Here is a 13,810-nt window from a genome sequence, read left to right as displayed (position 1 = left end):
CAAAAGACCATTAAGGACTGTTTTTCAATCCCACGCATTTATACACAACTGTGCCTCCAGTAGTTCTTGTAGTAGTCCCTGCAACTTTTGTTAGTTGCCACTTCTTGAATGAGATTCAGAACAGAATTACTCTGATCTAGTATATTCTGTCATTATTATTAGTCATGATAGCAGTGTGGGTCTATGTAAAGCAATCCATTGGTCCTGACTGAAATAGTTCAACAACTAGTGGATGGACAGCTATACGTTTTTAACAGAACTTTCATAAATCCCAGGGGATGAATCAGATGTTGGTGACTCTTTGCCTTTTACTTCAGCATTTGGGGTATTGAATGAAATATCTCCAAAATTACTGGAAAAATTGCCATAAACGTTGGAAATCCCTTATCTTTACATTTAACACCATCGTGTAAAAATGTTAATTTGTCCGACATTCGGTTCACCTCAGCTGTACTTTGTATTTAGTGCTAATTAGCATGCTAACATGCTAAAGGGAATAGGGGTCAGGAGAGTTCTCATGAGCTGTGATCAACTTTTCCATGAAGGTCAGAACAAGCACCGAGCAGGGTAAAGCAGTGTCGTAGTACGACTGTGTTTTACTGTTCCGGTTTCTATGTGTGTTGACCCTCTAGTTAAACCAGATGGAGGTTGTAAGGTGTGAAAAGAAAGGCAGACACGAGAAGTTGAGAAGTTCCCTTTGTAGATCACCGACTGGATTTGGCTTTTCTCTCCAATTAATTTGGAGGAGGTGATGAGGAGAGGTGAGAAATCAATATGAGGCTAAGCAACAGAGAAAAATGAAATGGGATTCGTGAGATTGAACCTTTTCTGCGTTCCATTCCCACGCCTTGATTAACAACCAGTTTCTTGAAATAAGGCACGCTATAACCATATTTTGCTTCATTCATTTATTCACAGATTGAAAAACAACCCTAAAATAACACTTTTTTTTTCTTTTCACGATTTGGTCCCTCAAGGCTCAATAGATCTGGATCAATAAAAGCAAAGTTGTTAAGAAAGCTCTTTTTTTTTTTTTTTTTTTTTTTTTTTTCAAGCAGTTCACAAACAAGCAAGGAATACAGAAATACTTCTACTTTCAAAGAGATAAATCTCACAAAATCTCATCAGATACAGCATCCTAGCATGACTCTTAAAAGTGGATCCCATAAAATACAAAATCTGTAGTCATACCAATATTTTGTCTTCTGCATTAAACAAATGAGCATTAACTATGGACTTGATCTGTTTGTACCATAAGCCTGAGAAAACATGAAGATTTGTACTAAAATGTTAACTCTCATGCAGACCTACACATGGCTATGCATCAATGCATTTGACAGGCTACTGGTTAGTATACGAACACCATTTACCACAGTGTCCCCAGTAATACAGCATCTGTCTAAACTGAATAAAGGACATTGATTCTGTCTAGCTCTTGTGACATTGTGCTTGTATACACAGCAAACTTTAACATTCGTACAGGTGTACTGATTTGAAGTCAAACATTATGACCATTTTCTTTGTGGTTGCTGTTCTGTCGTCGTCTGTTACACCTTTTGGCTTTTGATCAGAGGGAAATGCAGCTCTCTTCCTCTTACACCAGAACTGTCAGAATTTGCTGAGTAATTGTCATCATCAAGTAGGCTCCACTTCCTTCCTAACAGAGAGAGGGATCTCTGATATTTTATTACCATTCCTGCTGATTAGCGCCATCATAAAAAGAACATGATTTGATGGACCAAAATTGTGCCAGAGCAATGCGTTTCTTAATGGTGACATAATGGCTGAACGTTTGTGATGGGAAAGAAAGGAGAGCAATGAAAAAATGACTAGGCTGTCCACTCTCACCTCCTTTCATCTCGGCTATTGTTCTCCTAATGAGGAACGCAGCTTCTGACTCAGAATGCACTTAGCCACAAGAGGAGACTCCTGTCACACACAGAAGAGAGATGTAATCTGGGCCGGCTGGAAAGCAGCATCATCGTCCAAACAAACAAAAGAGAGGGGGATCATTTCGATCCTCTGATGTTTCAATTCAGTCTTTTCGATTCACTGTATAGCAACAACCTCAAAGAATGAGGAGAGGGAAAATGGTGACGCAAGAAGGGTTTCCCTTCTCTTCTCGTCATTAATATTCCACACCATCTTCTGTAATGGTCCCCTCACTGCGCATGGGAGAGACAGAGAGCCCTACAGCTCCACTGAGAAAGAGATTTCGGGAGCAAAACTGGGTTACTATCAACCTGCCACTGCTGCTGAGGATATAAAAGCAGATCATTAGCATAATTCTAGCCTGTACTTGAATTCATCACCCTCGGGACATAATCTGTTGATGTGGTTTTACTTGAATGGCAGCTCTGGTTCATTATAAAAACAAGAAGAAGAAAAATAAGAGAAAAAAACAAAGTGGATTTAAATATAAATATGGTCCTTGTTCGGTTTGGTTTTATACGCTGACAGGAGGTGAAGTCCTCAGCCCCTGTGGGAGGAATCTACTGCACTGTCAATTTTCTCAAGAGGAGAAGAGGGAAAAACAAGAATGTCATATGTGAACAAATAAAGCCTGTTTTGTGAGCCTCATGCGTGCGAAAGCATGCCTCTCTTATAAATTCAATAAGCATCTGTGTCGGCAGGCATCGCATCTGACAGCTGCAGTCTAACTCCCCATGTCATGGCTGTTCTGCCTGTTAGGACAGATATGTCATGTCAGTGATGCCCAAAGTACGAAGAGTCACAGCTTATGGAGTCGTACATTAGTGTCGTATGTATGACTGATAAAGAGGCATTACACCAGAATGCTGGAGCCTCACTAGTTTTGACAGCTCTGTCTGTGGGTGCAGAGCCTGTCCTCCACAAACCTTCCACATTGTGAGTTTTCATTGTCATTTAAGCAATGCAGACGTACAAAAATATATTACCTAATCATTTAACAAACTAATAAAAAGTAAACAAGAAGTTTATCCCAAAGCTGAGAAGCACTTTCAGTCAAAAACAGCAAACATCATGACCAGCCACACACTCAGTGAAGAGAATCGAAGGAGATCTTCCTGTTCAGAAGAAGAAATAATAGGCCCTTTCATCATCTGACGACCCTTCAGATTTTCCTTGGGACTGTTTTGGGGTACCTAACCGGGAACTACTTATCCAAACAACCAGTGTTAAGAACTCTACTTGAGTAGTCTTTCATATTTGAGATTCATTTTAAAAGGAACTGTCATATTTCTTCAGAAGGTTTGTCTTGACCGGGAACAGGCCAACATCAAAATATATGATGTCTAATGTAGTTTTGACAGATTAATTAAGATATTTTAACAATCTTGTTGTTCACAAATGACAAAACAAATTGTTTTCCAATAATGTCCGATCAGAGGACTGGTAGGTTTTGTCCAGTTCAATAGCTTTCTGCTTGTCTAATAGCACCTGGTTTCACAGTGGATCGAGGAGTACCGAGGCCATACCAGCCCTCAGCTTCACTTATTCTTACCGACAGGAAGGACAGCAGTGGAGACGTAAATAGACTACAGACACAGAAACAATGAATGAGGAAGCAATTATCACTAAAACCCCGATGATTTTCGATATGTCAGCTCGACTCATCAATTATTTTGATTTGTATTTTCTTCATCAACTGAAAAATGGCAACATTGAACAGCTTTGTAAAGCTAAGACTAATACAAAGTGACTGGATGTATTCGTGATGGATCAACCGTATCTAAGATTATCTGGGAATAAGTGTTTGAATGTAGGTTGATTCAAAGCATATTTTTCTTTTTGGGTCTGGACCGCACCATTCAAGTTGAATACAGAGAGACGTGTGAGCTGAGGCGAGACAAACCCAACTGAAAGAAAAGTGTGTATCAGCAGGAGTGAGGTTGGAGAGGGGGCCGACTGGAGCCCTGCTACACTGGGCTGTGGTCCGGAGAAGTGTGTGCGGCTGTCACCGTCACCGTCACACACTCAGTGGCTGTGTCCTTGGTCCTGCGAAGGCCCATGTACAGCCTCTCGTCCAGGTTAGCAGTCAGTTTGTCTGTGAGCTCTGCTGTGATGGTTTGCGGGCCGTAGCCTGAGGAGTCGGGCACCTGAGGGGGGGAGCGCTCGTCCGGGGGTTCGGGAGGGTGCCCGGACTGTTTGCTGTCCTCCTGAGGGTCGGGGTGCTCGCCCAGCCCTCTGTCTTTTTCTGAGATGGAGGGATGAAGAGGTGTAGGAGGAGATGATGTGTGGTCCTCCTCCTCGACCTTTCCTCCATCCGCAGCCGCAGTGGGTTCTACCTTTGGCGTGTCGGGAGTGCTGCCGGTCCCATCGCTGGTCTCCTCGTCGGGAGCACTGACGATGCGGGGCAGCGTACTGTGATAGCTCGTGTCGAGGGGGTAGTTTACACTGTCACCCCTCCGTAACGGAGTTCGCTGTCTCTCAAAGGAGGACTGGAAGTGTCTGACACCGGGGTCGCTCCACTGCTTGTGGCGCTGCCACTGTTTGCGGAGGTGGATTCGGGACCGGTGCTTTCTTAGCGGCGACTCCTGCAGGTCAAACTGAGGATCATGGCGGAGAAACTCATGGAATAGCGCGTCCGTCTTCTCATCTATGCTGTAGTCTCGCCGGTGCAGTGATAGTGGTGGAGGTGGAGGCTGCGCAGCCTCTTGAGGTGTGAGCATCTGACCATATGGGATCCAGCTCAGTGAACCAGCACCTGTTTTGATGGAAACTCCTCCACTGGCACCCAACAGCAACTCCTCCTCAGGCTCCTCCTCAAAGAGATGAGACTCAAAACTCTCACCGATAGTGCCACTTCGCCCTGCGTTGGTGAAATGGTGCCTTTTCTCGTGGGCTGTTCTGTCCTTCGGGCTGCCGCTGATGCTGCTGCTCCCAAAGAGTCGCAGGTCCTCCGGACCTCTAGGTGGAGCCTCTATCGACGCATAGCCACTGTCCATCTGCAGCAATTTACGAGTCCCTGTTTCTCCATCACTGCCCCCTCTCTCTGATTCTGTGCTTCCCTGCTTTCTCTTTTTTGACTCCTTCAACCCCAGATGGTCATCCATATACACAAAGAAGTCCTTGTCATCCTCTCCACCCTCTGCCTCATCCCCTAAATCCTGGGACGGGGATCTGGGGAGCCCTCCTCTTTCTGTCTCTGTGCGTCCGCCCAGCGAATACACACTGTCAGCATCACTGCATACTGAGTTCCTGTCATTGTTGCTGCTTTGGTCCGAGGTGGCGTACTGTTCGAGTGTTGCGCGTAGTGTCCAGATGTCTCTGTAAAGTGATTGGGGATCCTGGGGGTCGAGGGGTTCTGAGAGGTTGGCACCCTCCCTCAATACCATGGATAATGCTTCCTCTTGGGGATCAGGGGACAGGCCAATCACCCCCGGTCCTCCATGGCTGCAGCTGGGCTCTACAATCACCTCTACCTCTAACCTGTAGTGTGCACACAGGGATGGAGAGACAAGAAAATGAAAGAAGTACGGAGAAAGGAAAGGGGGAAGCAAAGAGACACGCAACACAAGTGTCAGTGACAGAGCATCTACCTAAATAACACATTCATCTGAGACATGGCTGTGGTCACAGTGCACACAATGATTTTAATGACTTGCAATGGCTGCTGAGTCGTTGAAGCCATGTCAGCTCAGGAACTTCTCAAAAATCCCATGCCTTCATGAAAATATTGAGTAAATGAGCATGTAGATCATCAAATTTCTTTGCGCACAGCAGGCTTTCCGGAAATTGATTTTCTTTTCAACAATAAATATCATCAAATGTACACAGGAAAGACTGTACAAGATTTTGTTTCATCTAATATTCAGCATAGGAAAATAAATAGTTACGTAAGAAGACACTTTGGAAGATTGCTTATTTTTGTTGCATAACCTCATATTCTGTCAAATCTGCATCGCTATAATTGCAGACTTAAAATAACAGGATCATGGTGGCCCCTTGCCCATTTGAGGACATCATGACATTATCAGACCATGTCAGCGATGGAATGGTTTCTCATGCCAGATATAAACCCCACATCCTAATTCTCCACTCCACTCTGGGGGGGGAAAAAAAGTGCACTCTGGGAATCCCCTGCATCTGGTTTAAGATCATGGAACTGGTTTTGAAAAAAAACTCTTGCTTACAGGGATCTCATTACATACAGATTAGACTGTGGTTGAATAGTATTTACAGTTACTCAGCCTTGTGCTTTTTAGTCTAATAAAGAGTCATAGCAGAATTTATTTTTTTTTATTTTTATTTTTTTTAAATAATATAGGGGACAGTTTCCTTTTCTATATTTTTCAATTACTTGTAGTTCAATTTACTGGACACTGAAGTTGTCCCTGCTCATCTGGCACGACTAAACAACCATTTTGAGAGTTTTGCAGTGGTGTTTCACCCAGGTCGTAAAACCTTTTTTGTGAAGGTAAAGTGGTGGAGAATTGGGACCTAGAGCTTTGGCCTACTGTAAATCATTAGCATAGGTTTTCTAGCTGCAGGAAATAAATGAGTGCAAGGAAGCAAAGCAGTGGACAGGATGAATGGCAAGGGAATTAAAGATACCTGCCGAGGGAGGGGGGCGGTGTGGAAGGAGGTGAGAGGAGGCGTGTAGTGGGCTGGCTCGGATAATAGGCCACATCCTGGGTGCGGGCGATGTATTGGATGAGGTCTATGTGGTGCGCATCGTTGTCGTCCTGGTCCATGCTCTCACTGGCGGCCCGCTGGCGCTGGAACTGCCTCCTCTTCGGAGAACCTGGCTCACACAGACCATGAAGAAAGAGCAGCGAGTTACACAAGTTGCGTGACAGCAGGAGTGCAGTGACATTTAATCCAGCCGAAAGCTTCCGTCAGCTGTGGGGGGATATTGTGATCTTTATTTGGTCCCCCGGTGCGACAGAAGAAGTGAGCCTGGGGAAGAGCAGGGAGAAATGTGTGTGTATAGGATGAAGCGGATCGGCAGGGAGGATTCACTCAGGGGATCGAATCGATTTGGAACGACCGAACTTTACGTCACGGAGCCATCTGTCTTGTACGCTTGTGTGTGTGTATCTCCAGCTCAGTGAAAAGGCAGCTCACAGTTGGTTGCTGGAGCCCTTGATTAACCGTTGTCTGTTTACCATGAGAGAATGTTGGCAAAAATCCTTAATCCACAAATAAACAAAGAAGATACATAAAGGAAAGAAATTACCAACGCTATAATTTTCATCTTTCCACTTACTACTGTGACAGAGAACCACAAAGAATTGTTGCACTTCCCTGCTGCATTTGCACACATCTTTCTAAAAATAATACAACAGGAATACACTTTGCACCATCAAGGATCCATTACCTCTGGTGTCCAGACTCGAGGCTCTCTGGCTGCTGTCCAGCTTCCATTTCTTGATTTTGAAGTATGGACTGGCCCCCTCCAGACTAGCATGGCGCCGCAGTTTAGTGAAGAACTGCAGCACGGGCCTCTGGCTTCCTGCACCGCCGCCAGCAGGGAAGGCACCGCTCCCCACCGCTGCTCCCTCTCCAACACTGACACTGCCACCTCTGCCCCGAGGCCCCGCTCCCATCATCTCAATCTGAGCAGAGAAAAAAAGAACTGTCAGAAAGAAGACCTGACAACACTGGTAGTCTGTGTGTAATCCTGTCTGACAGTGATGTTCCACACTGGCTTCCATGTTTACCCATCACCCATCATTCTTGTTCCCCCCTCTAACCCCCTCCTACCCACCCACCTTTAAGTTATCCCTGCAATGGCTGTACGAATGACTCGCTGGTTTGAGAAAAATGCATCATTCTACAAATGATTAATGATTAACTCCACAAATTTCACGTTGACCTAAATTCTACACTAACGTCTTCGTTTTTTTAAAACACGAGCACTTGCAGGTAATTTGTATGCATACTCGGGATTTGTGAGACATTTGCACTCATGTGCCCTTCAGCAAGAAAAGCACAACGTGACATGCCAAGCTTTGTGAAAATTAGTACTCGGGTGGTGTGAAATACTGATTATTTTATAATACTTTGAGGTAACTTACAGAGCTGGAGCTTGTTTCCTTGGTGTTAAGAGCTACAGTGTTCTTACAGAAGCTGGTGTCCACCACAGAGTTGAGAGCATCTCCAGGGAGGGCGCAGCTGGGATTGACACTCAGGCTGGTCAACGCTGTTTGTGGTAGGGGGCACAGCATCGGCTGAAGGAAAGCACACACGACTTTGTTACCTTTTTATATCATTTGTTGAGTGTATGTTTATTGGAATAAAAAAACAAAAAAACATGTTGATTAATGTAGTAATGAACAACCACTGTCAAGTCCAGATTTCCTTCCAGGCTGGTAGCCCAGCACTAGTGATTGACCAGCTTTACCTAAATGAGAAATCAGTGCAGGGAATGCTGAAATGAGCAGGCAGAGATCCCTGATTCCCGTGTTTGGGTACATTATGTTGATACATTTTCTTGACCTGACCCACGTGATAGATGTCCCTAATTGGCCTCGGTTGAGACTAATGGTACATCAGGACTAATAACAGGTCAAGGCTGTCACCTGGAAGATGGAAAGTGCTGACTTAGTAACAGGGCGAGTCGTCATGGTGATGGTGTTCTCGGCCGAGTCGCACTCATGGATGGTGACGATCCTGAGGGCTGGGGGAGGTATGTGGAGGTGTGTGAGCCGGGCGTTTTTCAGGTGGTGGAAGTCGCCCTCGGTCAGAGTGTACCTGAGGTGCATGGACGGCATTGAGTTAAATGAAGAGCTGCGCATCCCTGCTAGATGAGATGAGACATAAGTTGCATACACTTCTGAAAATCTTGAAATCATGATGCTTATTGTTACACAAAAGACAAACAGCCAGGGGGAGATATGTGACTTCAAACCCATTACAGACACTGTGGGTTCTGCATTTAGCATGACAGAATTATTCCTATTGAAGAATTTGCATATCAGGCTCAGGGCTTTAAGAGAAAAGTAGGTGATAGTAGGAGAAAAAGTTTGAGCTCCTTTTGTCCACAGCATACGTAATACATTCTGAATTCATAAACCCTAAACTAACATACAAGTTGATTGGAATCAGTGAAATGTTTACATCCGTTGATCTCGGAGCGCTTTAAGCATGGGGTGCACGGACATTGATGACAGTTGAATGTTGATTCAAAAGCATGAGGATTTATAAATGTGGCCCTTTGTGCATGTGTTGGCTCTCTGACCTGCGGCCCTTCTCCGGGGCCTTCTTGCCGTGATCGAAGAGCGCGGCCTCATTGAAGGAGACACGACGGCCCGTGGGGCCTGTGGAGAGGAAGCGCTCTGTCTCTTGGTCGTGAGAGCTGGCCATGGACAGGCAGTCTGACTCATCCACCCTGATGGTGATTTCTACTCGAGATTCGAGGGAAAAGGGACAGACGATACCAGCAATTAGGTGGATAGATGGGTGAGGGAAGAAAGATGGCAAAGCATGAAAGGACGAGCATTTTATAGCTGACAGTCATTATCTAAAGGGAATCAGTTCAGAGTTTTCAGCCATGCTAGCGACATAGCTCTTCGCATGTTCTTTCTGTCAGTCAGTTTGTACTGCTTTTCACCAAAATGAAACATTGAACATTCATGTTCCCCAAAGGATGAACCCCAATGACCTTTATGATTTTTACTCTTGTTCCCTCATTCTGTGTAGTGCCTATTCAATGGACTGATGCCAAGCTTGGTACAGAGAGTCGAATAGAGAGGATGAACCCAAATTACTTTGATGATCCCATGACTTTTCCTCTTGGAACACTATGAAGTCAAGCTCTGTGGTTTTGAGTGAAATGTCTCAACTGTTATCTGATGGATTACCATGAAATCTGGCACAGACATTCATGGTCCCTTCAGGATGAATTGAAGGGGCTCTTGTTTTGTGCAGTTTGGTCCCTGTAAAAGGTGATGTTTAATCTAATATATAATATTATTTCTGGTCCGTGATTCTGGTCCCCACGACGACCTCTGTTGCACGTCATGCAAGATCTCTTCCCACTCTTTTCTTGTCATTGTTAAACTGTCAGCTGTGTAATAAAAGTATACAATGCCCCCCAAAAAACTTAAATCACAACTCTGTCCTTCTATCTGCATGAATGTATATTAGTACCTGACTGATATATTGGCTGGCTGATTTGATCAGCTGATATTGGCTAGATATATTGGTATCAGTGTATTTGTTTGGCCGATATATGCCAAAATGAAACATTTTTTTATAGAACATAATGCAGACATAGATGCTTTGGGTAAATTCGAAATTGTTGTATTTGTGTGTTTAAAAAATAAATAAATATATATATATATATATATATATATATATATATATATATATATATATATATATATATATATAATTAATTCCTTGTAAGGTTGTCCGTTTCATTGCATTGATCACAGTGTGGACAATAGTGTAAAATAACCCCCCCCACTATGACATTACATTACTTTATCACAAGTGTCAGAAGTGTATTATAACCACATTGGAGTGTTCGTTTAAAAAAAAATAATAATCGGTTTATATATACTGTATATACACAGCAGAATATCGTCTGCTTTATTGATATAATTTTTTTTACTCCCCAATATCAGTATCTGCGTCTGCCACAAAAATCCAGTATTGGTTGGGCTGTATCTACTAGATATTTACACTGACTGTTCAGACATCTTGGTGGAGAATCACTGTGATAACTGCTGACTGGAAAACTTAACAAAAGGGCTTACAAAAGCAGTTTGGTGCCAAACTGATGCCTTTTAATAAATCATGTTCTCTGGACACAGAGTGCATTCACTGATCCCAAAATGTTAAAATGTGTTCCAGGAGTGGCATAGCTACTTAAACTAATTGAGGTGAGATCACAGCATTTTAATGGAATAGACATTATACATTTGTGCTGACGTGATAAAAAATATCCCTGCCTCCATCAGTCCCATCCCTCCATCTCCCAGCTTGCCTGTCTCCTTCACTCCTCCCTTTCATTCCTTGCCTGTTTCCCTCCCTCGCTGCATTTCTTTTTTGTCTTTTCCTCTTACCATGGCTGGGCTGAGACTCCTCCACGTAGGTGGTGTTGGTTTTCTCCGGGTCATCGCTGGTCCTAGGGGACACAGAAATGTTCAGATCAATGCTGTGACATGATTACCCCTGAAGTCTGTCTTTCATCCGACGGACCCCGCTGATGCAGGCAACCACACAGGCTACCACAGTACAAGGTTTTACGTATGACCAGTGTTGCTGTTTGACCTTTCTGCTGGCTGAGAATGATGCACATGCACTTTCAAAATACACTTATAAGTCAACAGTTTAAAAATTCAGCTATAAAGCCATTATAAGGACAAAGTATTCTGTTTGTCTAAATGGCTGCCTGCCTGGCTGTATAATCAATGAGGGCCTAAGTCATAGCCAGTAACTTGATAACCTTCAGGGCCAGGGGACCTCTTGAACTGATAAAGCATGGTGCTTTATTGGATTCTACAGTTCCACTCATCTTTAAGGGCACAGAGAAAATACACAATAAAGGTCATATTATTTGGCGGAAAGAGTGTGTGATTCTCGTTTTGGTAAATCTTTCTGAGAACCTCTCTGTTTTAACATCATTAATAGCAGTTGATCCTCCTTAGCGCTTCTTAAATCCCATGCACAGGATTTACTTGATGAGGCAGAAAAAGAGAAACGGAAAGCTCATTGCCAGTCATTTCTTCATCTGATTTCTTTGTGAAGAGCTATGAGTTGCATGTGTGTGTGTTTGTGTGGGTGTGAAGTGACTTGAGGGATTTCTCCATCCACCCCAGATCTGTGCTTCTTGTTTTTTCATTTCCTCTGTGGCTCCTGCTTCCCCATACCTCGCATGTGTGCGAGTTTGTGTATATTCTCTATGCGCACACGGCGGTGGGTTGAGACGTGAGATTAATCACCGCCGATGGCTGCTATGAAATCTCATTACACTCATCATTTGTACCAGCCTGCCCGATTCTCCTTTTGCTCTCCCCCAGCCTTTTCCATGCCTCTGTGCTCTCTGTTTATCTGCATCTGGCTGCTGCGCTCTTGTGTATTCAAGTGTAGGTGATGGTGTGTGCTGCTGTGGAGAGGGACAAAGAGTCTCAAGGGTCAGCCATCTTACCGCCGAATAAACACAGATGAATCACAAATAAATGAGCATGAATATTGAATGTGTTTCCACCAAGGTGTTTTCATAACAGCCCGCAGGGGGTCCTGACACTCAAAACAGCAGACATGTATTATGGGTGAGTGCACTGTGTTGTCTTGCTTTATTGTGCTTACAAGTCTGGATAAGGTAATGTTACTCCTGTAGCACAGCTTTCTTTGATTGTAAAGATGATTTAATTACTCTTATGGTTCACTGAAGAGCTGGACAATTCCACAAGACGTCGTTAGTTCATTTGCAATGAGCTTGATCTATTATTTAATATAAGTACCGGTTTGTCTCTAAATAGCAGCTGCATGTGAGCTCAGAAACGGTAGCCTCTGTCAACAGAATGTGTGTACTCTTATGTGAGCATGTGTGCTTTTATGTAGCGCAGTGAAAGCAACAGCTGTGCACCTGGATCTGCAGGCTAACCTGCACTTTTTGTTGAAACTGCGTAGGAGTGGTGTTGATTTAAGTTTGTAGGATGTAGAGCTTGGTGTTATTGTGTTAGATGGTATCATAGGAGGTTTGAGGGCAGATAAATATAAGGGACAGCAGGCAACAATATAAAATATTGTAATGGAAAGCTACACAACGCCACATTCTGTAGCCTCAAAATCACCAGTTGAATCAACACGGCTCGGGCACAGCGTCAACACAAATTGAAGGGTATCACTTATTACAGTGCACTTGTTATTAAAGTGTACCTCTGCTGGTTTTATTACTTCCACCCTTAATATCAGTCCTTACTGTTGGTTCCTTAACACTTTTATGGGCTTATGTCATGCTGCAAAGTTTCGAAGTCACTCTTGATGAGTGACAGGGGTGTCAAGTGAATTGCTAAAAAAAAAAGAAGCTCAAATTGAATACATCATTTTTATATCACACCTGGCACAGCATGGCCCTCCTCGACAGCTGCGACGGTAAGCGATGAGGACGACGGAGATGAAGATCAATGTTCCTACCAGGAAGATGGAGAGGACCACCCGGAGGAGTGCGTAGCCATCTTGCTGTTCCTCATCCTCCAATGAGATCTCCTGAGGTAAAAAAAAAAAAAAAAGAGGTAATAAGAGATATCATAAGATGGATGGATGGGTAGATAGATAGATAGATAGATAGATAGATAGATAGATAGATAGATAGATAGATAGATAGATAGATAGATAGATAGATAGATAGATAGATAGATAGATAGATAGATAGATAGATAGATAGATAGATAGATAGATAGATAGATAGATAGATAGATAGATAGATAGATAGATAGATAGATAGATAGATAGATTTGTTAGAAGGCAGAGAGGGGAAGTAAAGCAGATAACAGTCACAGAAGTACAGTAGTTGTATTCCATGCGTGCTGCTGTAAGAGAGAGCGAGCATGAGTAAACGCCTCCAATACGAACATGAAAGCAACTGATGATTAATATCGCACCTTACTAAGGTGACAGACAGCGTCAATAGAAAAAAACTCCTCCACACTCGACTCAATCAGACTGCGTCACCTGTGTTTTTCTCATTCTTGCCGCCAAATTCAGAAGCAAAGGTAAAAACAAAGCCATACCATCAATGAGCCATTCATATAATCATGCCTGACGGTGGCATCAGCACCAGAAAAGCAACCCCTTTTTAACAGAAGTGAGCACTTTGCAGGTTCAGCTGAAGAGATTTGCAGACATTTAGTTTGCAACTTGAGACGCTTCA

General features: G+C 43.5%; 1 protein-coding gene across 3 annotated transcripts in view; it reads right to left on the bottom strand.

Annotated features, from left to right (window-relative positions):
• Window positions 1-871: 871 nt before the first annotated feature.
• Window positions 872-13,810, bottom strand: part of cbarpb (CACN subunit beta associated regulatory protein b) — a 252,131-nt gene continuing 239,192 nt past the window's right edge. For all 3 annotated transcript variants that reach the window (XM_069694893.1, XM_069694892.1, XM_069694895.1), the window contains 8 exons: window positions 12,998-13,146; window positions 10,998-11,059; window positions 9,167-9,329; window positions 8,508-8,679; window positions 8,004-8,156; window positions 7,304-7,541; window positions 6,538-6,727; window positions 872-5,412 (listed from right to left, as the gene is read on the bottom strand). In XM_069694893.1, the coding sequence (XP_069550994.1) occupies window positions 3,900-5,412; window positions 6,538-6,727; window positions 7,304-7,541; window positions 8,004-8,156; window positions 8,508-8,679; window positions 9,167-9,329; window positions 10,998-11,059; window positions 12,998-13,146 (2,640 nt within the window). In that variant the 3' untranslated portion in view covers window positions 872-3,899. The remainder of the gene's footprint in view (window positions 5,413-6,537; window positions 6,728-7,303; window positions 7,542-8,003; window positions 8,157-8,507; window positions 8,680-9,166; window positions 9,330-10,997; window positions 11,060-12,997; window positions 13,147-13,810) is intronic.

Source organism: Brachyistius frenatus, unplaced genomic scaffold, assembly GCF_029030835.1.
Source record: "Brachyistius frenatus isolate BFR_SWC_R1_liver_20210118 unplaced genomic scaffold, ASM2903083v1 Contig_18, whole genome shotgun sequence".
Taxonomy (NCBI): domain Eukaryota; kingdom Metazoa; phylum Chordata; class Actinopteri; family Embiotocidae; genus Brachyistius; species Brachyistius frenatus.
This window is presented reverse-complemented; position numbering and strand designations above follow the sequence as displayed.